Source organism: Mus musculus, chromosome 8 (assembly GCF_000001635.26).
Source record: "Mus musculus strain C57BL/6J chromosome 8, GRCm38.p6 C57BL/6J".
Taxonomy (NCBI): domain Eukaryota; kingdom Metazoa; phylum Chordata; class Mammalia; order Rodentia; family Muridae; genus Mus; species Mus musculus.
Window position 1 is genome coordinate 10,624,571 of NC_000074.6, and position 27,576 is coordinate 10,652,146.

Consider the following 27,576-nt stretch of genomic DNA (forward strand, 5'->3'; position numbering starts at 1 on the left):
TGTGAAATGAACCTTTTAGATCTGATTTCCCAGGTCCCCTGTGCACTGTGACATGTGAACCTCTCCCAACTAAACTAGAAGAGCTGTCAAAGTCTTCAGTTCTTTGGAATATTAAGTCTGAAAAAAAAAATCACAGGATGGTTTTTTGTTTTGTTTTTGTTTTTTGTTGTTGTTGTTGTTTTTGGTTTTTTGTTTTGTGTTTGTTTGTTTGTTTGTTTGTTTTCTTTTTCTTTTCTTTTTTTTTTTTTTTTTGAGACAGGGTTTCTCTGTGTAGCCGTGGCTGTCCTGGAACTCACTCTGTAGACCAGGCTGTCCTCAAACTCAGACATCTGCCTGCCTCTGCCTCCCAAGTGCTAGGATTAAAGGTGTGCTTCACCACTGCCTGGCTTCAAGTATCCTTTTTTAAAATATTATTTATTATTATACAGCATAGCTGTCTTCAGACACACCAGAAGAGTGCATCAGATCCCATAACAGATGGTTGTGAGCCACAGTGTGGTTGTTGGGAATTGAACTCAGGACTTCTGGAAGAGTAGTCAGTGCTCTTAACCGCTGAGTCATCTCTCCAGCCTGGTTTTCGATCGCCCACCAAACAATTTGATTTGTGAAGCTGTTCAAGCTAAGAGCCTTGGTTTGGACCTGTCTTAGAAAGATGCCATTCCCTACCCCCACCCCTCATTCCATCCCCAGATAACACTTTCAGGCATATTATAAACTCATTTAATCCATTGGGTTTAAGTCTCTTTATTCTTTGCCAGCAAGAGGTCTCCCATGGGCAGTCCCTCTCCCTCCACAACCCTGCCCACTGGTTATTCAAGCCTGTCCGGGCATGACGGAATGCATTGCAAACCAGGGCTGCAGGACCACCCACATCCTTGGGATTCCCAGCAGCACGGTTTTAGTAAGTTCCCAGGGCTTCCCGTATGTGAAAGGACTTATCTGAGTCTGTGGGCTGTGAGAGTCACCACAGGGTAAGATGTGTTCAATGGAACCAGGCGAACCTGGCATTGCTTGAAGCTGTAGACCTCTAAGGTCTTCCACAGAGAAAATGGCAAGAGATGAAGTCAGGATTTCTTGTTGTTGAGTTAAAAAAAAAATGGACCCAGGAGTGAATTCTATTCTGCTAATGTTCCTCTCTTCTCTTGAGCACAGCCAGCATTCGCACACCGATCACACTGATGCTCTAAGCTCCTATACTGAATGCCAAAGGGCAGTGCTGTCTGGTCAGGCAGCAGCAGACGCACACTGGACAGATTAGCACTTCTCCATCCTGCACGAGAGAGATTGCTCATTCTAAGTGAAAAACATATTCTCCTCAACCCTTAACACCTGACAATTATTTTTACTGGCGTGTTAACTACAAGTATGCACACAGTGCTATGTGAACTCTCTGTATAATCTTGGCTCATAATGCAGTTGTGACCTTAAAATAAATAAATAAATAAAAGCCTACAGTAAATTAAGATCCATGAGACTCAGGTAAAGATTGCTTCTGGCCCAGTGACTGCTGAAACCAGGATTGTATAGGAGTTGGCAGAAGCACACGCAGTTTCTATCAGCTTGATCTTCCCTGCCATGGCTACCCATGACCTCCACAGCTGCTTTCTATGTGTCTGCAGCGCAGCCTTTGACCTGACTTATCTCTGCACCGTCACTAGGTTTGCTCAGAGGAGAACGAAGTGTATGGGTTCCTTCCATCTGTCTATACCACAGCATCCGGCAGACAACTGGTGGTGATTTTTCTCTTTCTTTCTTTTTTGTTTTGTTTTTGTTCACGTGTTTATGTTTTTGATTTTTTGAGACAGGTTTTCCTCTGCATAGCCCTCCCTGCCTGTCCTGCAGCTAGCTCTGTAGCTCTAGCTGTAGCTGTAGCAGCCAGCTCTGTCGTCTGTACAACCAGACTGGCCTCAAACTCAGAGATCTGTCTATCTCTGGTTTTCCAAGTGCTGGGATTAAAGATGTCTGCCACCACCATCCAGCAACAAACTAGAAAAATGACAAGAGTCACAAAAGGATGTGTTCAAATGAGGCAAATTTTTCTTAACGTGATGCTTTTTAAAAAAAAAAATCACAAATTTACAAATGTAAGACATTTTAACATAAGGACTTCTAAGCCTCCAGTCACTATTTCAGAACCACTGTGTTTAAGAGTTGTCCAAGGGGGCTGGAGAGAAACCTCAGCTCAACCTTTAAGAGTACTTGCTGCCCTTACAGAGGACCCAGGTTCACTTCCCAGCATCCAACTGAAAATTCACAATTGCCTGTAACTCTAGTTCCATGGGATTCTGACCAGGCAGGCACCAGATGTATAGGTGATGCACAGACATACATGTAGACAAAACACTCACACACATAAAAGTTGAAATGTTTTTGTTAAAAAGTTGCTTAAGTTGCTCATAACAATGTGCATATATTGATGTGTTAGAATGGCAGGTCGCATCTCAACAGCACACTAGACCAAGACAGTTCTATGTGGAAGAGGTTTTATTGGGAGTGACAAGGTGGTGGCAGAAAGAGAAGAGGAGGAGAGGGGGCCGGGGTTGTTCTCCTTATTTATATAGAAAATGATGTAACACAGGTAAAGGTGGGAGGTGAGCCAAGTGGATTCTGGGAATATGCTGCAGGCTGCACTGTCACTTATGTGATGTCATAGGTTTAGGAAGTCCTGATGCTAACATATATGGTTACAGTATTGTATTTGACACCTGAAATTAAAACATGAGAACTGCTCAAAGCCTCTTTCCTCAGCATGTACTGCTCTCCTTGGTTTTAAATCACATCTGTGAACAACTACACCTAAATCATTTACACTGACTTCAGCATGGCTCGGCATCTGGGGAACTTTTCTTTCATAACAAAGGGGAGACTCAGGGCCATGCCTCGGGGTCACTCACTGAGAGAAGCTCTTTCATCGAATGGTATTTAATTTGGGCATCAGGACTCCTTCAGCAATTCTAGGGGACGTCATCAAGTCAACGTGAAGCCTCCACAGCTACTCCTCCTTCATGCCTGTTCTCACATGTCAGTCACCCACCCCTCGACTGGTTCTTACTGGTTAAATGATTGTGAGCTATATTCTATGACCAAGATCTAGGGCCACATTGAACATCTAGCCCAGTGCTGCTCTCCATAGGGCAGACCTTCAGGCCTAGCTCAGCTCCAGTTCCACATCTACCATGTCTTTAAGGTCCCTGTAAGGAGTGAAGTTCAGGGTCACAGTTATAGTCTGCGTTATTTCCCTTTTCCTGTTGCTCAGCTGGTCATCCCCATTCAACACACAGACCCTCTGCAAGCCTTCTACCATGGCAACCTCACCAACACAGATGGTTAAAAGCAGAGTGATAGGAAAACAGATCTCTCTTGCCTAGCTGCTCTGTCTACACTGTGGGTATCACAGAAAGGCGTCCATGGAATCTCCTCAAATCAGGCCACGAGCTGTGTATAGAGCAGAGGACCGATCCATGGGCTCCAAAGGTTTAATGGTGTCTCTGTCTATGCCTTGGTATAACAGTTGCCTCCTGTCTGTCAATGCTAATGACAGTTCTGTGCAACCTTCCAAAGAGGAAGATGAAGTAGGGTGACCTCTGTCTTATAGATGGGTGAATTCCACCTGGTGTGAAGCCAGCAGACCCTGAGCTGAGATGTGGCAGGGCCCGTGGCCTCCTGTGACTTCTTCTTTCCCTAAAATGAAATAAATGTTTCCCTTTCAGAAGCAAAATGATCATTTTGTTACCAGAATAAGTTTTACCTCTTAATGATAACATTTGGTTTACTTGGAAATAGCAAACGACAATCAAATAATTGATGTGTTATTGTTACCAATACATCATAAGATCACAAAAGAGGACAGACACTGGTGCAGGTGTTTCTATGACACCATGTGGTATTTGAAATGCTTCTTGTTTACACTGTACTGGACCACACCAGAGTAACATAATGGTACTGGCTTGTTATTCAGAGATACCAAAGCCCCTTTTATCACCTCTGAGACCATCTTACTTGAGTTTTGCAATCTAATAAATTTAATAGATCTAAATGAAGCAAATTAAATGTTATTAGCCCCATAGTGTTTTCCTTTTGGGACAAGCCTCTGAAAATCGTGATCTTAAAACCTCTCTGCGTCAGATATAGAATGTCTAACTTCCATTTAGACATACCTGTGCACGTGCTTATTTTTTTAATGAAGAACAATAATGCTGGTATTCTGGCGTCCCTTTTGTGCAAGTCCGGCACTTCTCCTTTTACGCCTAATAAATTTCCCTTAATCAGGGCTAATCTCTAAAATAGAATCTGAGGAATGTGCTGTGGTATTCTCCAAAGAAAGGGTTTATTCTGAGCTCAGGCTGATTATCGAAACCATCAGTCAGAGTTTCACTTATTGGGGAACCACGGAAAGCTCTTTGCTGGTTGATTCCATTCCTCTGGACGCCCTTCAGTATTGCAAGCCTTCGACACCCTCATTAAGAGGGCTTGCTAATGGTTTGTGTGCATAAGCTTCACATTTTATAATGTACTTGGGAATTTGACTATTTCTAGTAAATACAGCAAAGCTCTCAAAAGAGAGAAAAGGTTTTTTTTGTTTTTTTTTTTTTGTTGTTGTTGTTATTGTTTTTTTTTGTTTGTTTTTTTGTTTGTTTGTTTTTTGATCGGGGAGTAGTGGTTTTTTTAGTTTTGGTTTTCCAGAAAGAAAAGCAAGGTGGGGAGATCAGTCAGCAAAGCATTTACTATGAAAACAACATGAGCTGAGTTCAAGTGCCAGAACCTACCCAAAACAAAACAAAAACCCACCAACAAACAAAAAAATCTTGTACAGACAGCACCTGCTTGTAAACCCTGGTTCTGGAAAGATAGACACACTTGTATCCATGCAGCTGCCTAGCCTTCTTGGGGAAGTCCAGATCAGTGAGATACTCTGCCTTGAAAAACAAACAAGATGGTATCTGAGAAACAATGCCCAAGGTTCACACACACGCACACAGGCACACACACACAGAGGAATGCACAGGAGAAGACACCATGACTCGAGAGATTTGAGATGTTTTCTGTCAAATTCCCTGCCAAGTCTCACTGAGATCAGCAGCTTCCTAGAGACAGGCACCTCTGTGCTCAGGTCAGTGTGATGCTGACTTCAAAGCTGTGCCTTTTGGAGTTTAAATGGAGGGCCACATCTGGCATCTTTTTAGTTGTCCTAGACAATGCTGCAGAGTCCATGCTGCAGTGGAAATGTAGAGGGGTGTTTGTGTCTGTTGCAGAGAGAAGGAGGGCACAGCCAGTGGGGAGCCCAGTGCCATCTGCAGAGTGGAGGCTGGAGTTCCTTTGTCTGGGTTTCGAATTTACTCTTTGTTAGGAACAGGTCTCTGTTACAGGCTTGTCTCACCTGGCTTTCTTCAGTTAAACTGAGTGTTTGCTATGCACTTTCTCTTGTTTTAATTCCTAGCTTAAACATTGTTTCTGTTCCTTTAGTGGTTTGGCTAGCGGGTGGGACACGCATGCTTGACTCATTACATTCTAGCATATTTTATTACTTCTATCACTTTCCTGATATTTCTAGAGCTCAGGCTTTAACCTTTCCTTAATCCCTCCAGCTTGTGCAGTTACAGTTGGCAGCCTTGTGTGTTTTGTGTGAGACTTACCGTCTAGGGGACGTTCCAAGCATCTAATTGATGTTTACCTGCAGGCTTGCTAATTACAGAGTTCCTAAACCTTAAATTTTACTTTTTTTTCCCCATCTGAGATCACTCTCTCCCTATATAAAGGGAAACCTTCCTTTTGAGTCTCTGTCTATGCACGATATCTGAGGACACTTTTTGTTTGTGCACCGTCTTTACTTCACTCTGTGTTTTGAAGGCTAGCTCTGTCAGACAGAGAGCTGGATTGGCTCTCAGTAATTCCATTCATGTTTCTTTGCTCTCCCAGCCTCCAGTATTCCTATTAAGAAGTAAGTGTCTGCTCCTATCATAGGCCCTTTGGATATCAGCACATCCTTTTTTTTTTTTTCAATATTTTTTAATTAGGTATTTTCTTCATTTACATTTCAAATGCTATCCCAAAAGTCCCCCCATTAAACCCACACACACACTCCCCTACCCACCCACTCCCACTTCTTGGCCCTGGTGTTCCCCTGTACTGAGGCATATAAAGTTTGCAAGACCAAGGGGCCTCTCTTCCCAATGACATTCTTCCTTTAGTTTTGTATTCATTCTTTGAAAATTTCATACATGGATACACTGTATCTTGATCATATCCAACCCTCATTCTTGTCTTCTAGGTCCTCTGAGGATCCAGAATCTCTATCATACCTCCCTCTAACTGCATGTCCTTCTAAATGTTTGATTTGGTTTGGTTGTTTGGATGTTTGGTTGGTTGGTTAGTTGGTTGGTTGGTTTGAGCCATTTAGTCCAGTTAGTGCTGCTGAGATGCAGGGAGGAGCTGGGATCATACACTTGGGCTAGTGCAGAAACTACCAGTGTCCACACTCTTGAAGAAAAGCACCTCTGCCTACCCCATGCTGTATCCTGAATGTGGGAAAATTCAGAACACAGGAGACTGGCCTCAGTGGGATCTCACATTAGCAGAGGAGAGCAGAGGGATTTTAAAATGTACCCATGAAGAGTCACATGGATGTCACACACTTACCAGACCCTGACTGTAGCTTAAATAAGTGCCTGGACAGAAGAAGTTGGGTGATAAGCTGAACAAAGCCATAGCTAAGAACACAGACTCTGAAGCCACCTTCTCTGTGTGCTGTTGGGCAAACAAACTTTTCTGTGCCTCGGCTGCCTCATCCACAAAATAATAGCACCGACTTTGTAGAACTCATAGGAGAAGCCTGGTTCACAGAAAGTTGCCTGCACTTGCTAGCCCTCCACAGCATCTACTAGCTGGAAAATTCTATGTACTCCCCAGAGCCCTGTTTTCTTGGTTCATTTCATAGTGGATAGAAGCAGTCTGAAGAATTTTCTCATGTGCAGATCATCCTGGAAACTAGTAAAGCACTAAGGAGCCATCCCGCTTTGGAGACCCTTTCTACGGATGCCTTGAGATTGAGGTAGGGATGGACCAGTTGACCAGGAGTCCAGAGATGTCCACACTGAGGTGCGGCTGCTCTGACGACATATTCCCGTGTATAGGAAATTCTTTTTCCTAATGAGGACCCCCACGCTGTACTCTGAATTTTGCAACTTCGGTGCTTTGAACTAAAAACGTTGAAAGCGTCTTGCATGACTAAACAGCCCACTCAGGTGTGGGTTCAGACGTGGCCCAGGCCTGCTCATAAGGCTTGTCTGTCTGGGCACCATTCTCTATGGGAGAGCCACAATACATGTCCTACAGAGCTCTGCTCTCTTGGGTTTAATCAAAAGTCATGATAGGAGCCAGGCGTGGTGGCGCATGCCTTTAATCCCAGCACTTGGGAGGCAGAGGCAGGCAGATTTCTGAGTTCAAGGCCAGCCTGGTCTACAAAGTGAGTTCCAGGACAGCCAGGGCTATACAGAGAAACCCTGTCTCAAAAAACAAAACAAAACAAAACAAAATGTCATTATAGAATGGAAGTGGTGCTATTTTGGAAGCCAGGCATTTGGGACCCAGGAGACAAGAGAACCGTCTTCTAGGTTTTTCTCACTTCTCTCCTGGCACCCCCTTTCTGGTTTCTAAAATCTCCTCCTCCTCCTCCTCCTCCTCCTCCTCCTCCTCCTCCTCCTCCTCCTTCTTCTTCTTCTTCTTCTTTTTGGTTTTTCGAGACAGGGTTTCTCTGTGTAGCCCTGGTTGTCCTGGAACTCACTCTGTAGACCAGGCTGACCTCGAACTCAGAGACCCACCTGCCTCTGCCTCCCGAGTGCTGGGATTAAAGGCGTGCGCCACCACCGCCCGGCTCAGCCTCATTCTTCTTAAGAAGCATCTTCTCTTTTTAAAAAATAATGTTAGAATAGCCAGAAAATGGTGCCTGTAATAGAGTTCCAGCTGCTGGCAAAAACGAAGTGGGGGTGGGGTTACCCCTCACAAGGCAACCTTTCTCCCCATTGTGCCCAGGCTGAAATAAACTGGGCAGCCCAAGGATCAGTTTCCAGGAACTATTGGAAACGAAGTAGAAACAGCTAATATACTTCATGCCAGGTGCTGTCCAGCAAGAGCTGGGCCTGGGCCTGTGTTTGAAGGTTTACCATCTGAGAAAGTGCCCAGCACCTAGACAAATGTCTCTGCTCCATTGTCCTCACGTGGGTAGTGTGGCTAGACACCGTAGCAGGTGGCAAGTGTGTTCTCAGACACGGCTAACCTTCCCTCCAGTAAGCAGCATGTTAGTGGTTGTCTCTTATTACCTCTGTGCTTGGGAACTGTTTTGATATCAGTATGGCCCAGTTCTAGCAACTGTTCCGGGGGGTGGGGTGGGTCTGTCCTTGGGCTAAAGCGTATGACTGAAGTGGGGGCTATGTCATTCTGATATTCCTGCTGAATGTGTGTGTTAATGAATAAGCATTCCTGCCCTGGGGTAAAGCTTAAGAAGTCTTGTTTTTCTAAAGGCAAATCTATTCAGAGAGGAATTAAATGAAGAGAAAATACAAGCTGGCACAGGAGTGTTTGTAAACTCAGGAAATGTGGCAGGTTGATGCTGCTTTCTCTTGTCCTGCCGGGAGATGTGATACTTGCTAATGACCTCTTGATGATGAAGTCAACATCTGCAGGAGGTCGTTTCTTACTCCCTGGATCCATATTGTTTCCAGTGGTCCTGCAGCTGGAGGTTTGGAAGGCCACCGACTCTTTGCACCCCAGCCCTGCCCTTCCCCCTGCCATTGCTGCCATATTCCCCTGCTCAACTTAGTCACTGTAGGTACCTTGATTCTTCTGTTCCACTGCAGGTTATCCATCAGCTGAGGCTCTCTGAGAATGAAAGCGTAGCTCTGCAGGAGCTGCTGGACTGGAGGAGGAAGCTCTGTGAGGCCAGAGAAGGCTGGCAGGAAGCCCTGCAGCACCCGGAGCCCCGTGCACCTCCGCCGCCACCCTGCAAGAAGCCGACACTCCTAAAGAAGCCTGAGGGGGGCTCCTGCACCAGGCTGCCTTCCCAACTCTGGGACAGCAGTATGTGATCCAGCGTGGACTGTGGGCACCTGTCTGAGCTGTCTAGTGACTGCAGGCTGCTTCTGCAGGAGGCTGCCTTCCAATGCCTGAGGTCTCACCAGGCTTCTCCACAAAAGCACAGGACACTAACGATGACTACCCGAGACCTCCTGTGTGTGCCGGTCTGTGTGTGCTCACCAGTTCCTTCTCCATTTCTTGATAGCACACTGAATTTTAGGACCACACTGCTCCCAGATAGCCAGAGGCATGGAGGCATGTGGCTGAGTTCAGAGGTCAGAGCAGTGGGGGGGGGGGGGGGCGGGGGGGGAGGTCCTCCAGGCAGCTGTTTCTAATACACCCCACAGTGGCCACTACCCTACCAGTGGCTGTCATATGGTGCAGCACATAGGACATATGTTTCATTTCTTTGTAGTTGTCTGTCATTAGAATTACAAACCTGATGACCGTTTTACATGTTTATGACCATATTTTATAATGTTATACACCTGGTGTGTTCCCTTTCTTCAAAATACAGATTTTAAAAGACCATTTCTAGGATTTCTTTTTTAATTCTACGTACTTATTTTTAACCCAAAGCCCCTCAAGTCCTGGGGACTATGCGTTGCTCTGGCTTTAACAGTTGCCTACAGCAACGCTGGTCGAGAGGTAGAGTTTATGTGCCCTGTCCCTCCACTCTCCCCTGCACCATGCATCTCCCTTGGGTACACATGGCTTTGGCATTCATTGGTTAAGCTTCATCCCCACCCAACCCCTCAGCTTGGCGTAGACGGCAGGATGTTTATGGTTCAAAACGTATGGCTTCAAGTTCCTGGCTGGTGATACAGGACTTTCAACAGTACCGATAAGCAGGCTGAATCTCACGGGACAGAGCGGTGTGTTGCCCTCCCCTAGGGACGCTGCATGACTCTCTTGCTATGTGCCCGACTGGCTGTCACGTGCGTGTGATAGCCTTGCTTCTCCATGTCTTTCTGCCCACTGTCCGTGAGTTCTGAGCAGTGGCTCCACCAGCCATCTGCCACCTCCCCCGCCCCGCCCCTTGGACTTGTTCATTCATTTCCGCCATTGCCGGGCTTCTGTGCCAATAAAAGGGTGCAACTGTATTCTGTCTCAGTCATTTGTGGTCAGTGCTGTCTGCTGGGAATTCTTGTCTCCTGATCAGCAATGTGGAAGCAACAAGAGCCTTCACCCAGCTCTCCTTTATATTCCTTTATAGCTATTTGTAAGCTTCAAGAGATGCCTGCTAGCACAAAGAGAGTGCACTGTATTAAAAAAAGAAGAAGAAAAAATCTAGGAGTAGCTATAGCAATCAAGGCACAACAAGCAGCCTAGAACTGACCACCCCAGCCTTGTCGGAGGCTCTGGATACAGCTGACTCTGCAGTAAAGAAGGTGGTTGCTATGAGAGCTCTAGGTTGGTGGCTTCAAATTGAAGGGAATGCCCAAGGAGAAGTGACTTGTTATATCTAAGAATTAGCTCTCCTGGGGACCACAGCCCCTCCAGGACATCACAACAGGAAGAATGAAACACCATGGCTAACTACATTGCCCTCCCAAAATCAAGGAGGTGCTCGGCTTGCTCCTAACCAGGTCTATCCAGACTCGCTGTCATCTCTTCATTCCCATCTCTCTGAATCCAGCCCACAGACTGTGACAGAGTTAGCTCCTTACTGGCACAAAACTTCTTTGGCCTCCGCCAGTACTCACATATTGCCAATGTTAATAATCTGGGCTGAACTGGAACCTTGAATGGTTCCCCACACAGAGTAGACTGTGAAGTGCCAACATTGCTCCTGTGTGCAATGCTCGGACTGCACTCACGTGGTATCTATTACTAAAGTGAACTGTTTGTGCTGTCCAGAGAATTACCCAAAGAGACTGGACTAGAGAAAGCCCATTCTCGGAATTCTTTGGGGACTGGGATCTTTTGAGAGCTAATGTCTAGTGAGGGACAACGGATGGTTTGCAGATAGCCATCTTCTCATTATAAGCTCATGTGGTGGGATAAAAGGAAAGAGGCAACAAGGCCTCTGGGGTGTCTTTCTCAAGATCCTGTCTCTGGTCTCATGACCTTGTTGTCATCCCCCAAAGGTCCACTTCCTTGTGCATGCTGTCACACTGAGGTCTCAGCTGCAGTGTGTCAACTTGGAAAACACACAGGGTCTAAATTCGTGGCACTGACAGACACTCATAAGGTCATTGTGCTCATTCTTATATTAATATTGAAATTACAGTTCGGAGTTTTAATGGAACCTTTCAAAATATCACCTTTCCTTTCTCCCCATTCCAGCGTGGCAATCCGATTTGATGTCCCAACATTGTCAACTCCTTACGTTTATTTAAATAGAGCTTATGGGGTGAGATTATGTTACAAGGCCACTCTAGGGAGACCTTCCATGAAGGTGGATCCCTGAGACATGTGCGATCCAAATCACAGTACCTTATCTTCATCCAGGTGCAGCCTAGAGACCTGAGCAACAGGAAGAGCTCAACCACTACAGGGCTGTGAGCATCACAAAGCAGGAATCAATCAGTCTCTCCAGAGGCCCCTTGCTTAATCTTCAGAGACCAGAAGTCAACCCCTTGTAGACTAATTGCCAACTCCTCATCAGCGTGGCCGGCTATCTGTGCTCGGCTATCTGCTTCTCGGTCATGGAGAGAGATGGCCTGTGCATTTATTGCTGTGTAGCACAGTGTGTCTGAGACTATGGAATTTACAGGATAGAAAGACAGGCAGGTCACCAGCACTAGCACCACAATATCCATAATTACCAGTCAGTCGTAATAACTGAGATCAAGTCCAGTTCTTTGTGTGTGTTGGAAGACCGGAGCACAGCTCTGTAATGAGGGCAGCATTGTAAGTAGTCAGAGGCAGCATTCTGGATAATAAAGCCCTGACCATTATTTTTACACAAGCAATATTCAGTTACACACAGTTTCAAAAAAAGATGGCATTTTAATTGCCACCAGACCATAAGGTATGAATTATGATATATTATTAGGCCCACAACCTTATGTTTAGCAATATAATTGGTAAGAATTATGATGCTATGTTCAAACACTACCTACTCTATTGCTTTTTTTAAAAAAAATATATGAGGGACCTCTAAAAACTTCTATCAAAATGTTTATATTGGGTTAAGATGACTTAAAACATATTTTCCAGAGTGGAAAAAATACCTCATTACTATTCTTAAGTAGTGGTATCTAATTTAGTAAAATTATGATTATATAAATCTACTCAATAAAAGTAACAACCAATTAAAATCCAAGATTGGTGAAAGGACTTCACATAGAAATATTAATTACTTTGTTGGTGCAAAAGTAATATATTACAAATTCCCTAGCTTAGAATGGCTAGAATTCTGCCAGAACTCAATGGCTGCCAGATTGCAGCTGGGTATCAAACTCAAGCCCAGAGTCCATACAAGCCCAAAGGTTAGGAGCTGGGGAAATGGATCAGTAGGTAATGTGCTCAAGAAGCCACAGGAGCCCAAGAAGCTGTGTACAAGTGCCCAGGACTTGTGTGAAAAAGTTTGGTGTGGTGGTATATGCTTACAACCCATGTGCTATGGAGACAGGAAGATCTCTCGTCTCACTGGTCAGACAACCTAACCTACTAGGTAGATGACAGACCACGACAAAGAAGAAAGTGGGAAAGGGAAGGCACCACTAAGGACAAAAGCCTGACCTCTGGCCTCCACACACACACATGTGCACACACATATACACAAATGCATACACATGTACATGTGCACATGCACACATCTATACATGCACACATATGAACACATGCATACACACATACACACAAATGCACACACATGCACAAGTACATACACACACACTCACACACACAGGCATACACATGCACATACACATGCATGCACATGCACAGTTACATACACACTATCACACATGCATACACACACATACACAAATGCATAGACATACTCATACATGTATATGTGCATAAACACATGTGCACACATGCACACACATGCACACGAATCTGAGGTGTTGAATATGATGTCCCCACAGTAGCCCGGCTCATTCTCCTCCCGCACTTTAAGCTGTAACCCCATCACACCAACATTCAGTTTATGTCTTCAACAAGGAGTTAACAGATTTGCTTTCAATCTCTATTCTCATTGAAAACATTCTTAAATGGCAGGAAAATCAAAACTGTGTTCCAGGTAAAATTTAGAATAAACTTATTACATCTTTCAAACTGTTCCTAGGGGCGCACACAGGGCTGTATGGTGCAGAATGGGAAATCCACAGCTTTCAAATCCTCACCCCACCCTCTCCACCTCATTCTTTTCCTTACATCCTTTTCATAAGCAACGACTATCACATAATATTCCACGCTGAACAATAGCTTGCTCTGCAAGGTGTCTGTGTGTGACACTGATTTCCTTAAAAGACAGTGCACCGTGGGAGCCAAGATTCAGCCTTGAAAGAAACCCTTCTGTAGCTGTGTCTCCTTGCGCAAGTTCTTCAGACCCCTGCAAGCATCCATTGTGATGGTTTCAACAAATTTCTCTAAAATCCAGCCTGGTTGTAAACTTTAAAGATGGTATTTTCAAAGGGTGAGTTTTACTAGAAGCCTATCATATATCTGTCATCTGTTTTAATTTCTCAGACCACTTTCCAGGGCTTTTGAAGTGTATTTATACTTCAGTGTCACTTGTGTGTGCTCCAACACCAGAGGCTTGTCATCTGTTTTTTTTTGTTTTTGTTTTTTTTTGTTTTTTTGTTTTTTAATGCAGAGAACCAGGACATCACAATGATAGGAGTTTCTTACAGGAAACTAATTAAAGATGAATAAGTAATGCCTTCATTCCATTGTTGTGGTGTAATGGGGATGCCCCCTGCCATGTCCTCACTGCCTTTGAGTTAGCCATTGCAGACCCCTGGGCATGTGTGCCTGCCTTGACTTGCTCCAAAGCCCCCCGGGAGTGTGGAGTGCTTCAAAGAAGGTAGCCAGAGGGTTTCCCATTTCTCTCCGGATACCACCATTTGGTGCCTAATCTAAAGAAATGAAAAAGAATAAGATTATTGATGTATTCCAAAGAAGACCGAAGCTCCACAGAATAACAGACTAATACAAGTTCAATTTGAGTTTTTGATCTTTAAGATGTTAACAAATAAAGAAGCTGGTGTCCATAACGTATAGTTATCCCTTGAGGAGCATCGTCCCTTGGTGTTCTGAGAAGGTATTGAGTCTATTGGGGGCTCATTCTACTTCCCTGGGACACGAGGCTCATGTGGTGCTAGAGGAGCAGACCCACACTTCAGGAGCCCTGAGGTTGGGCTTTGGTGAAGATGTTCAGTAAAACTGTCTTGCCATGACCAGACTAACTTCTGAACAGTCTCGATGAGAGAACGCATGGGCTCCTGCTTTTACTGTTTGGGAACAACTGCCACTCTCTTGAGCTGTTATGGGGATAGAAGGCCAGTTGGTTTTCCATTTTGTTATCTGGAATTTTCCCTGTGACACCTAAAGCATGTGTATCGATTCTGATATACGCGGCTTATAGGATGCAGAGCGGTCTCATAGGCCTTCCCTACAGGGCCTTCCCACTGACAGCACCATTTTTGTTCCCTTAAAACCGAGGGCTTATGAGATCCCATTTATCCTGAGACTACAGAATAGTCCTTGGCACACAGAGGATATCTGTCCATCATTAATGTCTAAACAAACTAATGGATAAGTGGGAGACAGAGGGGGAGGGAGAGGGAGAGGGAGAGGGAGAGGGAGAGGGAGAGGGAGAGGGAGAGGGAGGATTCCAGGACATAGACTGTAGCACTTACAGAAGCCTGCCCCATCCCAAGTCTCTCGAGATAAGTGAGGTTTTACATGCTTAATTCATTATATAGGACTTTGGAAGAACAGGACACTGTGGTGGGAAAAGCTTCCTAAACAGAGGGATGTACCGTATGTATAAAGGAGAGCTGCTGCCCATGGAGGTATAGGGCTCTGGAACCTTCTGCAGGTACATACCTGAAATGAGCTTGTGATCCCAGGCATCTCCCATTCCCTACAACTGGCAGTGTGGTTAAGTGCTCACCACAAAGGTGGCAGCTCATTCTGTGCTCTAAATATCAGTACCCTGCCCCACAGTGTATAGGTTTGGAATCTAATACTGTATTCAGAGGCAATCTCTTTGGGAGGTGGCCAACTGCTGTAGGCCCTACCTTCATGAATGGAGTTAGTGAGTGATGTTATAAAGAGGGAGACCCCATGTTCCTTCCACTATGTGTAGATGCAAGCAACAAATCTCAATGCATCCATCACAGTGCCCTCGGGAGGCAGCAGAGTCACTTGCATCTTTCATCTTGGATGTCCTGGACTCCAGAACTGTGAGTAGTATAGACCTTTTGTGTATATACTGCCTACTCTATGATATTTTGTTACAGCACCCAGAATGGACTAAGACACCAGGTATCAGGAGCCCTCTAGCCTCTCACTGTGATGGATCAAGGACCTCTCCACCCTTACCTCATCTTCCAATAAAAAAAGAACCCCCGTTATACCTTCCCCCTCTTCCATAAGGAAGCAAATACATACAGTGCAGCAGAAAATTCAGCTTCCTAGAAGTACAGAGGAAGAACACATTCATGTTTCACTAAATACTCGAGAAAGAAACTCAATAATTTAACACAAGAGAATCTATGGCCAGGGGAAGAGATTGTCAAAACTGGCAGACTTGGCATCCTCTGTGGTCTTGGCAGATGATTTTCGTGACAGCTCTCCAACCAGATAGATGCGAGGCTGCTTTAGAGTTGGCCTTTCTGCTCCAGAAATGTCTTGCAATGTGGAATGTCACCTAAATGCCACATCCACCAAACAGGCCACTCGTGTAGAGTCAGAGGCTTTTCTCCCCGCTCCCACTCAGCTCCTCCACAGCCTGCCACTTATCAGCCCGAGGAAACGACACAGACCAGCCCAAGCTATTTCTTCAATGAGCCTGCTTGAACATGTTGACAGGGTCCCGAGAGGTAATCCAGACACCAGACTCTCAGGAGTGGGACCCAGCAGAGTGTCATCGGACCTGGTTAGGTATGAATGCAGTGTAGTCTCTGATGTTATGAAACAGAGGGTTCTGGTGAGTCTATGGGATCCTGTGATGGACATGGACCTTAAATTAGTCTCTGGTCCTGGGGAAATAGAGTAGACACTGAGGGAAATATTGCCTGGGATTCTCAGTAGCTATCACAGACAGGAACTGCAAAAGGCAGGGCAGTGTAGTGTGTGTGTGTGTGTGTGTGTGTGTGTGTGTGTGGGTGTGGGTGTGGGTGTGGGTGTTTGACGGTTTCCAACTGTCTTGAAAATCACAAGGGTAGAGAGACAAGCTTAGGCTTCTTATCTTCCGTTCACACTATTAATGGGATGCCAGGGAACACCCAACTCTATGAAATGCTGTCTCATAGCTGTAAGACAACTGGGTTAAAAAATCGGCCTCTGCCCCCCAGTTCTGCAGTGTGTGAGCCAACGAAGCTCTTAAGGTGAGAAACCCCAAAACTGGAGGGAGTCGAGAGGAAGAAGCTAATGAGCCCGAAAGCAAAGAGACTCTGAAACCTTCAAGCTCCACTCCCTGATTCTAGCACACCGGTTCTTTTCTCATGAAGCCATTTGCTGCCTGACCCGAGGAGGCCCACAGCAGCCTCTGGGGAATGTACCTCTAAAACAGTTTCTTAGACTGGAAACTCTCAGTTCTAATTCCCAATTCCTACTACTATACCTTAGACCTGTTCACCAGGGTCTCCCATGGCAGGAACCCCCATCACCATCCCAGTCCTGTAAGCAGCCCCTGGAAACAGCTGCTGCTGGGGACAGTAGTTGACTTTAAACTCTCCTTTGCTAATGTGCAGTTCCTATTACCTTGTCAAGATAGCATCTGCTGACCATTCTAATCAGCCTTGCAAGGTCTCCCCACATCCCTGCCTTTTCAGTGTAGTTTTGTTTTTTGTTTGTCTGTAGTATTTATCACTATTTGACAGATGCTTGTCTTGCATAATTATTTATTCTGTGTTTCTTCTGTGCCTCCAGAGTAAGCTGAGTGGAAGGTAAGAAAGGTTGGAGTCACTGACATCTTGGTCAGGGACAGAGAATTTTGCATGCTCCCCCTGGCCCCAGGGGTGGCAAGCCATGGGAAAGGCAATCAGATGTGGGGATTCTGCATCATAGGGATAGGCAGGTTCCAGAGCAACAGAGACCATCTCAGATGGACAACCTGGAGAGTGGGAGAAACATCCCTGCAAGATGGATATTAGTAAGAGAACTAAAAGACCTTCAGAATCCAGTCACATGGGAATATTATCTAAAAGAGCCAGCATTGGAGGGTGCAGGCACAACCTTCCTATGGTGTGACTGACAAACCAGCTGGCTTTTCTGCTACCCCTAAGACCTCTCAAAGGACTCCCGGAAGATGTGGTCATGCCAACACAGACAGGTGTAAAATATGAGTTTGGTATGAAGATAAGCCTCACTGCATCTTCTAAATGTCTTGTCTACCAAGGAGACCTCACAGAAAGGCTCAGCTACCATCTGTATCAGCTAGTGCCCACAGAAGACCAATCACCACAAACCTAAGCTACCACAGAGGGGCTTTCTCCTCTTAGATTCTGGCTACAGATATTTCATCCATCGCCTCCTGCCAACCTTCTCTCCACAACACAGTCAATTAAAAACTCATAGTACTTTGAACTTGTCGTAACCCAGAAAATTCTGACCTGAAACTTCAGTCCTCCAAGAAGCAAAGTGCTCATGGGACTTGTTCCCTGTGACACACCTGGGTCTTGACGGGTGCTGAGATAGTCCTCTGAAGACCTGTCACCAGCCCAGTGGGGGCAGTCATGTAAAAATGAGGTTACTGCCGAATGAAATGAAGCACGTTGCCTTAACAGAGATCAGAAATCAATGTGCAGTACCAGGTCTTTCACAGGCACATGAGTACGTGATTGTTGTTGGAAATAGTTAATCTCCATCCAGGGCTTCTACCTCACCTTTGATTATTCAGTTCCCAGATAAATGGCACGCGCACACACACACACCCTTTATATTTATAATAGGCCTTAACCAGCACAAGAGCTGGGCCGATGTCTATCCTCTATGCTATTATGTCTACTTCCCTGCCAATAATCCCTCTGTATGATTTGTCATGTTATGTCTATGCTGGCTCTTAACTCCAACTGGCCAGCCCTCGTGGCTGTGATTTTAAGATTCTTACCCCATGGCATCTTCTCCTTTCTTCATCTTCCTCTCTCCTCATGGTTTCCTCTTACCCCTGCCTGTGTCTCTTCTGCCCAGCTACTGGGTGTCAGCATCTTTATTCACCAATCAGGGATAACATGGGAGGGCAACGTCTCATAGCGTCACATAGTGTCACCTGTCACCTGGGTCTATGTGTGGTCTCTAAGAGCAACCAGTATTTAGCACAGCAAAAGACCAAACCTCAACACATCATGCAGGCCCAGGGAATGAAGGATTACCTTACTCACATCACTACAAACTCATGTTGTGCTATTCCTATAGCAACTTTCAATCCAAGGAAAGAGTGGTCCAGATTCCCTAAACCAACAGTGGAGCACCTGTGAGTAACCATGCCCCTGTATCAGTAAGGAAAATGACAATGACATGGGCAAGGAAGATGGAGTTTGACCCTCCAGTACATGTTTTTTTTTGATGGCACGGGTTGACAGTTCAGCAGAACTTAGACTTTGCAGAACTCGAGACTGAGAACTCTCCGCTAGATAAGAACCCTCTTGGCTGAGGGCAAAGTAGCTCAGAGGAGGTAATGGAAAAAGTGAGCTATAAATACCAGTTCACAAATTCCACGTGAGCTCAGAACAAGGACTGAGTTTGTGATCCATATATCTTGTGTTGCTATAAAAAGTAAACCCCCACCTTCAAAACAAACAGACTCAGTTGAATTGAGGTCCCAATCAGATTGTTGATCAGATCTGATAGGAAAGAAATGAACCCCTGTGTCTTTTGGAAGAGTCTACGCCCTTGTGAGGATGTAGTCCCAACCCATGTAGCTGAGGAAGCCTGAGAACACAGGAGGACCTCTGCTGTTGTGCTTGAGGTTAGATTCTTACCAGAGAAGCAAGAGTCTACTGACACAGGATGGAGGCGGTCAGTGAGGAGGCTGAGGTATTAGACACAGGTGCATACCTGGCCCTCCAACACAGGCCTCTGAATGTAGATTTCACCTGTCACTCAAAGAGAACATGATTTGAGCTGGAAGCCCTCACTGAGTGTCAACACCAAACAGCACTGTCTGACAAGATGCCCACAACCTGTGGGGACTCATCCTGTAAACATTTGAAGAGCAATCCTAAAGGAATTGTCATCCACAGCTTGCATTTAGAAAAGACAGAGGGAACGTTAGAGACTACAAATCTAATCCCACTAAGTAACACAGGCAGGAGACACAAAATTAATAAGCAGAGTAGTGTGGTAAAAATCAAAGCATGAACCCAGAATACCAGGGGTGGGGTTTCTCTTTCTAGCTCTTCATTGATGGAAGGGCGAGCCTCACACTGAATGAAAAGAAGAAACAAGAGGAAGAACATAGGCCCACTGAGCTGCCACACAGCTTGGATAGGCTATGTTGAATGTTGGAGCTTGGGAATACATTCCTTGACCACTACCTTCAGTAGGCTCAGCAATGAAGGGGTAGGTGGCAGTTATGTGACCTGCTCAAAGGAGAGATCCACACTGAGGGGTTTGTAAATACAAGTCACCCATATTTTGTCTCATTACAACCTTATTATTTAACTGTCAGAGGATCTCTAAACAGCCAAGGGAGATGTAGCCTTTTGCTTTTGCAAGTAATTTCAGACTATCCACAGGTAAAGAACTATACGCATGTGCCTGTCCCTGTTTGATGTCACCTGGGGAAAGGCAAGATTCACAGAATAGTCACAGTGATAAGCCAAGTGCAGGAGCCTGTGAAGAGCCACTCAAAGTAACACTGGGCTAAACTGACAGAGATGGGGCGGGGGAGCTGGAGACAAGAGGGTGAGTGTATGCAAATCTCTGGAGCACAGCCCTCAAGTCTCATTATTGCTATCATAATTGGATAATTAACGAAAGGCAGAGCTGCCAGAAGGCTGTTGTTGTCCCAGCCAGGAAGTCTAAAAGGGACAGTGTTCTTCTCAAGGAATAGCACAGATCTGGCCAGAGGAAGATGAAAGCACATTCAAGAAAAGCCCTCAGATATGTCTAAAACAAAGAAATACAAGCAAGGGTCTGTGGCTCGGCTGACACCCCCGGGGGAGAGCTGCTTGCTGAATGGAGAATAAAAAATGACTTGAAGTAGGAAGACATCCTGCCTCTCAGTCCTCATGGGGTCAGCACTGTCTGGGGAGGTTCCAGGAGCAGAAGGTGGTCTGCAGGAACTTAGCAAAGTCAAACAGCTTCTCCTAAAAATGAAGGTCACAGGAGACTCAAACACCTCACACACTTTCTCCCCACCAGTGTGTCTTCCATAGAAGGCCGAAAGGCCACAGCTCAATGTAAAGTTGATTAGGAACTATAAAGTGAAAATTTAAGGACCCTGGGCAAATCATAAAAGAAGCATGTTGGAGAAGCCCTGAGCAGATGTCCTACTCTGTGCTTTAAATACACACTAAAATCCAATGCTAGATAACTGTTCAGGTCGGGGTACAGTGGTGTAAATTTCTTTTTTAATTGTGTGTTGTGTATGCATGTGTGCATGAGTGTGTGTGTGTGTGTGTGTGTGTGTGTGTGTTCTGCCTGTCTGTCTGTCTGTGTCTGCGCATTTATGTATGCTCTCAGAGACTAGATGTGCCAGATCCTCAAAGACAGTTCTGAGCCATGTCTTATGGGTGCTGGAAACCAAACTCAGGTCCTCTGGAAAAACAATATGCACTCTTAATTGCTGACCCATCTATCCAGCCCTCAATTTTGATATTTTACAATATTTTATAAATAATAATTTTTCCATCTTCAAGTTTTTGTAAGAAAATAAAAGTCCCTATGTTTGCATGAGTGCCCGCTAACTAGAAAAAGACTGTACATAGCTCTGATGTCCATACTACAACATAATGAGTATGTACTCACCAAGCAGAAAGCTTATATTTGGCCCAACTCTCAAAAGCAAGCTAGAGTTCCGGTCATGAGACCATGACAACCTGGACATCAGCATAAAGAACATCAATTACCCACCCAGCGTCCAGAGAGGAAGAGTCTAGAGTAATGTCGAAGCAAGACACAGAAGGATGGGTTCCCCCAGCTTGTGAGAAGCTGTGTAAGCATGAAGAGGAAGACACAAGATTGGAGAGGAAGTTACGTAAGGGACGCTGTGTGCAGAAACCTTGCCATTCCAATGCTAGATGCAAGCACATCCAAGAAGTCCCACTGATTGAACAAGCACACAGCAACACCTAGTGAAGGTGCTAGCCTTTGCTGGTCTCACCCAGATACCCATTTCCCCTGCCCTGGTGCTGGCCTGCCTTCATTGAGAGCAGCAGCATACTGTCTCTCCCAAGCTGACCTCCATCTCAGAATCAGTAACGTTGCTCTCCTTTAGATAAGATGGACATCTGAAGCTAGCCTGGGAAAACACGAGCCTTTCCATCCAATATGTTCAATTTGGAGGTTTGGGTTTATTGTTTTGGGCAGATATGGCCAACTCTGGGTAGCCAAGCTGGGGGCATGCTCTGGGGGGGGGGGGGAGACAAAAATGTTTCCACCTTATTTTAATGAGTTGTGGGTCACCACCAGTATGTTTCTAGGAGGCCATTTTTGTTTTTTTCTCATTCCCTACAAAGTTTGCCCACAGGCAGTATTGAAAAAGCACACAGGACAGAAAGGCCTCAAAAGGAGAAAGGGGAGAGACAGAGCCAACTCACATACTTTCCATGTCACAGTCCCCACAGCCTGACATTCCGTTCCATCGACGAGGAAACAATATAATGTACAGTCCTGTCACCATGGCTATTAATAACTTGGGTGGCTTCCAGAACCACGTGGGGACGGGAATATTCGGTCTCTAGCATCTGCATCATGCTGAGATGTTTTCTTTCTGAGACAGTGACTCTGCGTCTCTTGCCACGTGTGGAGGTTCTAATTCTCCAGGCACACGGATACTCTGATTCATCTCTGATTCACACTGATAAGGGGGAGCATAGGACCAGCGCTTCCAGGGAGACTTAGAAACCAGAGAACTTTGAGTTCCCAAACACTCTGTTAGTTTCCACTCCTAGCCTAGAAAACCAGTGGGAAAATGTACAATGGAGCGGATGGGAAAACTCATCTATGTAGAACTGTGATGTCTACTGGGAACTTGTATTTAAATTTTCTCACAGCAAGCACAGTTAGCAGTTTGGAATCATCACTTTCAGCATGCCTTTGTTAATCCAAACAAGCAAATGCACAAGAAAGGAAAAGAAAGGAAAAAAGGATGGTATGGAGGATGAAAGAAGAGAGAAGGAAGGGAGAGAGGGGAGACAAAGAAAGAAAGAAAAAAAAAGAAAGAAAGAAAAAAAGAAAGAAAGAAAGAAAGAAAGAAAGAAAGAAAGAAAGAAAGAAAGAAAGAAAGAAAGAAAGAGAAGGGGAAGAAAAAACTAAAAACAAAGGAGCATAAGAAGGGAGGAAGAAACAACAAAAGGAAGGGAAGGAAGGAAAGGAGAGGAGGGAGGAGAGGAGGAGGGGAGGACAAAGGAAGGAGGAAGGGAGGAAGGAAGGGAAGAAGGGAGGGAGGGAGAGAGGGAAGGAAGGAAGGAAGGAAGGAAGGAAGAGAGGGAGGAAGAAAAACAAAGGAGCACAAGAAGAGAGGAAGAAACAATAGAATTAAGGGAGGGAGGAAAGGAAAAGGGAATAAAGAAAGGAAAGAAGGGAGGAACAAATGAAGAAAGGGAGGAAGGAAGGGAGGGAGGGAAGAACAAAGGAACAAATGAACAAAGAAAAGGAGGAAGGGAGGAAGGAAAGAAGGAAGGAAAGAGAAGGGAGGAACAAAGGAAGAACAGGAAGAAAGAAGGGAGGAACGAAGGAAGAAAGGAGGATGGAAGGAAGAAGGAAACAAAGGAAGGAAGAAGGAAGGGAGGAAGGAAATGAAAACAAAAAACAGATTTTTTCCCTCCAGCATCCACAGGTCCTTAGAAGAATGGACTTAGATTGAAACAAGCAAAACTCCACAGAGTACACAGTCTGTGCCCTTCTTTCTTAAGAACAAAACCTTTGTTTTTAAGGTTTCTCTTGTCTGTCTTCTGCACCACACTGGCTGTTTTTCCAGCATCCTGCCCTGCAGTCTTTGTTGTGTGTTAAGGAATAAGACCTAGTCCTGTAGTGTGAATCCCTGAGATTATTAGTATTTCTAAGAAGGCCATGTGTGGTGTCTCTGCCTTTTGTCTGGACTTTTGATGCCAGGGCACCAGAGTAAGAAAGGTTGGCTGGCTCCTCTCCCACCTTCTTCCTTTCCCTCCCTTCTGCTCCTGCTTACAAGAAAGTAATGAGGCACACAGCAACCATAGAATCATCCAGTGTAAGAATAGCACAGAGGATGCAGAGACAGGCTGCTCTGGTCAGGGGTGGTTACAACAAGGTGAGAAAGAGTAGGTGTTAGAAGGGCAGAGTGCCCTTCACTTTGGAGGGTCCAAGGCTTTGCTGGAGATACAGAAGGCTGATGGAGGAACAGGTCTCCTAACCAACATCCAACAGGATGCAAGTAGTGTGTGGGGATGTCTGCAGGCAGGCAAGAGATTCATGCTTTTCCAGCTCAGAGAGGATTCCATCCAAACACTAATTCTTAAGGAAAAAAAATCTACTCAAGAAGTGACCACTTGGCTGGATCTAAATTCACCTTCAGTGGCCACCTGCTCCCTCTCTTCATCCTCTCTCTAACCCCACGTCCTTCTTCCACCCCACCTCCTTTTCTCTTCCTTCTAACTGTACAAACATAAGGTGTCTCCACCTGCTACATACAGCCACTGACTTCTGTTCTTCATGAATGTAAGCCCAAGACAGTCATCGGGTACTTCTTCTATTCCTCCTGAGAGTGACAGCAGTCCACATGGGTTACTGTTTATTTTATTTTGGGGGGGGGGATCTTCTCTGTCCTTATTTTACTCAGCAAGTTATTGTGTGTGTTCTGTTGTGTTCTCTGGAGAGTGGGATGGGGTCATCTACGGTCTCCAATGTTCTTCTCATGTATGTTGACTTCAGTCACCATTCAGAATAAGCGGGGGACACTCTCTAGGAACTTCTCCAGTGCCTTCCACCAGCTTCCATGGCATACGAGGTTCTGTTCATCTGTTCACCTTTAGATCACATTCTGCAGATTATTCAGCTGTGATGGGGAGAGAAATGAACACGAAATTATGAACGCCAACTTCAATACAGGAAAAAGTCTACTCTGTTCATGCTGAGGGGTGAAGGTTGGATCTCCTTAATCAAAAGAGTGTGTGTGTGTGTGTATGTGTGTGTATGTTAATGTGTGAATGTGTGTGTGTATATCTGTGTATGTGTGTATGTGCATCTGTGTGTCTATATGTGTATGTCTGTGTGTTTGTGTATATGTGTGTGTTCTTGTGTATGAGTGTTAGAATGTATATGTGTATGTGTGCATTAATGTGTGGATATGTGTGTATGTGTGTTTGTGATTATATATGTGTGTGTGCATATGTGTATATATGTCCATGTCTATGTGTGTATTGCCTAAGTATGTGTATATGTGCATGTGTGTGTATCTATATGAGTGTGTATGTGTGTATTAGAGTGTTTGTGTGTATGTGCCTGTATGTGTGTATGTGTTTGTGTGTATATATATAAATGTATGTAAGTGTGTGAATGTGAACGTGTGTGACTATGTATGTGAGTATGTACATATGTGCTTCTATGTGTATGTGTGTGTATGTGTTTACATGTGTGAATTTGTGTATGAGTTTGTTAGTGTGTGCTTATGCATATGTGTATATGTGTCTATGTTTGTGTGTGTTCATTTGTGCTGGTGCTCACACATGTGTGGTCATGAGTATGTGGAGACCAGAAGACTGTCTCAGGTGCCTTCTTTAATTGTTTTCTAGTTTTCTTTCTTGAGATGGGGGTCTTTTCATTGAGCTCAGTACTTTGGTTAAACTATGTGGCAAGTAGACTCCAGGAGGCCTCCTGTCTTCGCTGCCTGAGTCTGGGATTACAGCACAGTACACACATTTGATTGTTTGCTTTAAATCTGTTTTATTTTAAATTATGTGTCTATGTGTGGGTTACTGTACATAAGTACAGATGCCCACAGAGGCTAAAAGAGTGTGTCAGAAACCTTGGATATGAAGTTACAGGTAGGTGTGACCCACTGGACTTGGGTTTTGGATTTCTGCAATAGTAGTATACTCTCCAGTATTACTGAGCCATCTCTCCAGTGTGTTCACTTGGGTACAAGGTCCTCTTGATTACAGAAGACCCTTTTTCTGTGTGTGCCTTTTCCCCAGCCCCTATAGAAAACAATCTGGAAGCTTTAGAGAATATAAACACAGCCCATCATATAATTCAATCAGTTTTCTTCAACACATTTAACCAAGGCAATGGAAAGCAGATGTTTGTATATGAACACTTAATGTGGCTTTATTTGTAGTAGCCTCAGATCCAAGTGTCCTTAAAGAGGCAACAGGACAAATGGCAGGAGAGTTCTCTGATGGAGCACTGCTCAGCAATGGTAGAAGGCTTCCAACAACACCCCCCAACCCCCCTACACACACACACACAATGTCTCTCTAACTATATGGTGGGAAGGAACACAAAGTATCCACTGGTCCACTGGGTCCACTGACATTCAGTGCTAGAAAGTGCAAATTAACCAGTGGCAAAAAGTGGGCCAGATACCAAAGGACAGGGATAGGTACACTGGTATGTGGTAGGGTAGGTATGCTGGAAGTGCTGTGGGCACACATAAACACTGGCAGCTGCTGGGTGCGATTCTGATGGCCTTGGTGGTTTCAGAAACACATATCCATGTCTGAGTCAACCTGTTCCACACTTTAACACCTACCATCCATTCCACACCAACTATGCAGGTGTAAAATTACTGAAGAAGGAAAAGAAACAATCACAGGGCTTTGGGACAGACAGTCACAGGCTATCAGGTACTGAGAAGTGTTGAAGTGTTGTAGAAACACTCCTTTGTATGATGTGACTCTCTAAAGCTTGAAGACTGTGGTCCTGCTTCTGTATGCAAACTGACTGCCATGTGACAGTTACATAACAGGTTCCCCCCAGATAAAATCTTCCATCTTAGAGGGAGGCCCCTTAAGAACAATCCTGCAAGGATTAAAGTGAGGAAGTAAACAACTCAATGGCTCCAGGAAGTCCCTGAAACTGACCTGGGTTCACTAAGCTCCTCCCTCCCCAAGCTTATACAGTAAAGGTTTCTGGGAGGCACCTTCAGACAAGTGGAGCTGCTTAGAAAGGGTAGCCTAGATGCAGAGAGAGAGAGAGAGAGAGAGAGAGAGAGAGAGAGAGAGAGAGAGAGAGAAAGAGAGAGAGATTGATTCTGCAGCCTGTGGAACTGTGCAGTGAGCTTCAGGTCTCCAGCTTTTGTGAGCCCGTCGTCACCCATGCTGGGGTAGGCTTTGGTGATGCCACTGTTTTGAGTCATTTCTGCCCCATAAGTAAGCTCTTAGCCATACTGCATAAGGAACCATGACTCATTAGTTCACCAGTTGAACTTTCCTGTTGTCTTTCCTTTGTCTGTCATTGGTTCCATATCAGGGGAGAGTAAATGTCACAGCCACTGGTATCTTTTGTGTTGTAGTCACTTGGGTGCTGGGTTATCGTCATGATCCATCACACCCAGGGAGCTCGTAGGTTTAACAGGTGCCCTCGGAATACGCTTCTTCTAAAATATGTACTTTGTGAAACATTTTAAAGTCATGGGACCTTTTTAGAAACATGAATGGTGTCATGTGCCACCTCCCTCCCTCCTCAGTGTCCCCACCGGTCTCTGACTTCACTGCTCTTCTAGTCACAAATCCAGGTCTTCCCAAGCTTAACATTCCCCGAGCGAGCGTGTCTTCACAGGGTACAGTGGAGCACGGCTGGATAGTTTTACACATATGAGGTAATGCCCACAGGCCTGTAAGGCAGTAACATATCCCCCTCCCCCCTCAGGGTTCCGGCTTCAAAGCTCAAAGTCCAGCAGACGGTTTTTCTGTAGAGATCAAGCTCCTTTTCTACAGCTGTCTAAGCAGTTGCCAAATTTAGCCTGACGCTCTTGTCTCTGGGATTTAGTCAAGGTAAGGTTGGGAGTTTCACAGATCAATACTGCTAAGCGCTCATTAGCAGGGAACTCTCAAACACACCGTATAAATCTGAATGGCTGACTTGAGGGAACTAAGTGGTTTCTCGAAAGTTCCTTGAGTTAATCCGGGCATTATTTTTCAAGTAAAACTCCAACTTGTAATAGTTCACAAGGTCCTGAGCTCAGCAGGATCTATCAAGCACAGGGCACACACCTCCTTTAACAGCAGAGAGGCACAAGCT

General features: G+C 45.1%; 1 protein-coding gene across 4 annotated transcripts in view; it reads left to right on the forward strand.

The window, feature by feature from the left end:
- Myo16 (myosin XVI) overlaps nucleotides 1–10,172 on the forward strand; it is a 480,832-nt gene extending 470,660 nt beyond the window's left edge. For 3 of the 4 annotated variants that reach the window (NM_001319151.1, XM_006508779.3, XM_006508778.3), the window contains exon 35: nucleotides 8,853–10,172. In NM_001319151.1, the coding sequence (NP_001306080.1) occupies nucleotides 8,853–9,080 (228 nt within the window). In that variant the 3' untranslated portion in view covers nucleotides 9,081–10,172. Of the gene's footprint in view, nucleotides 1–6,971; nucleotides 7,049–8,852 lie in introns of all 4 variants that reach the window. The other variant, XM_006508780.4, reaches the window with a different exon arrangement.
- The last annotated feature ends 17,404 nt before the right edge of the window (nucleotides 10,173–27,576 follow it).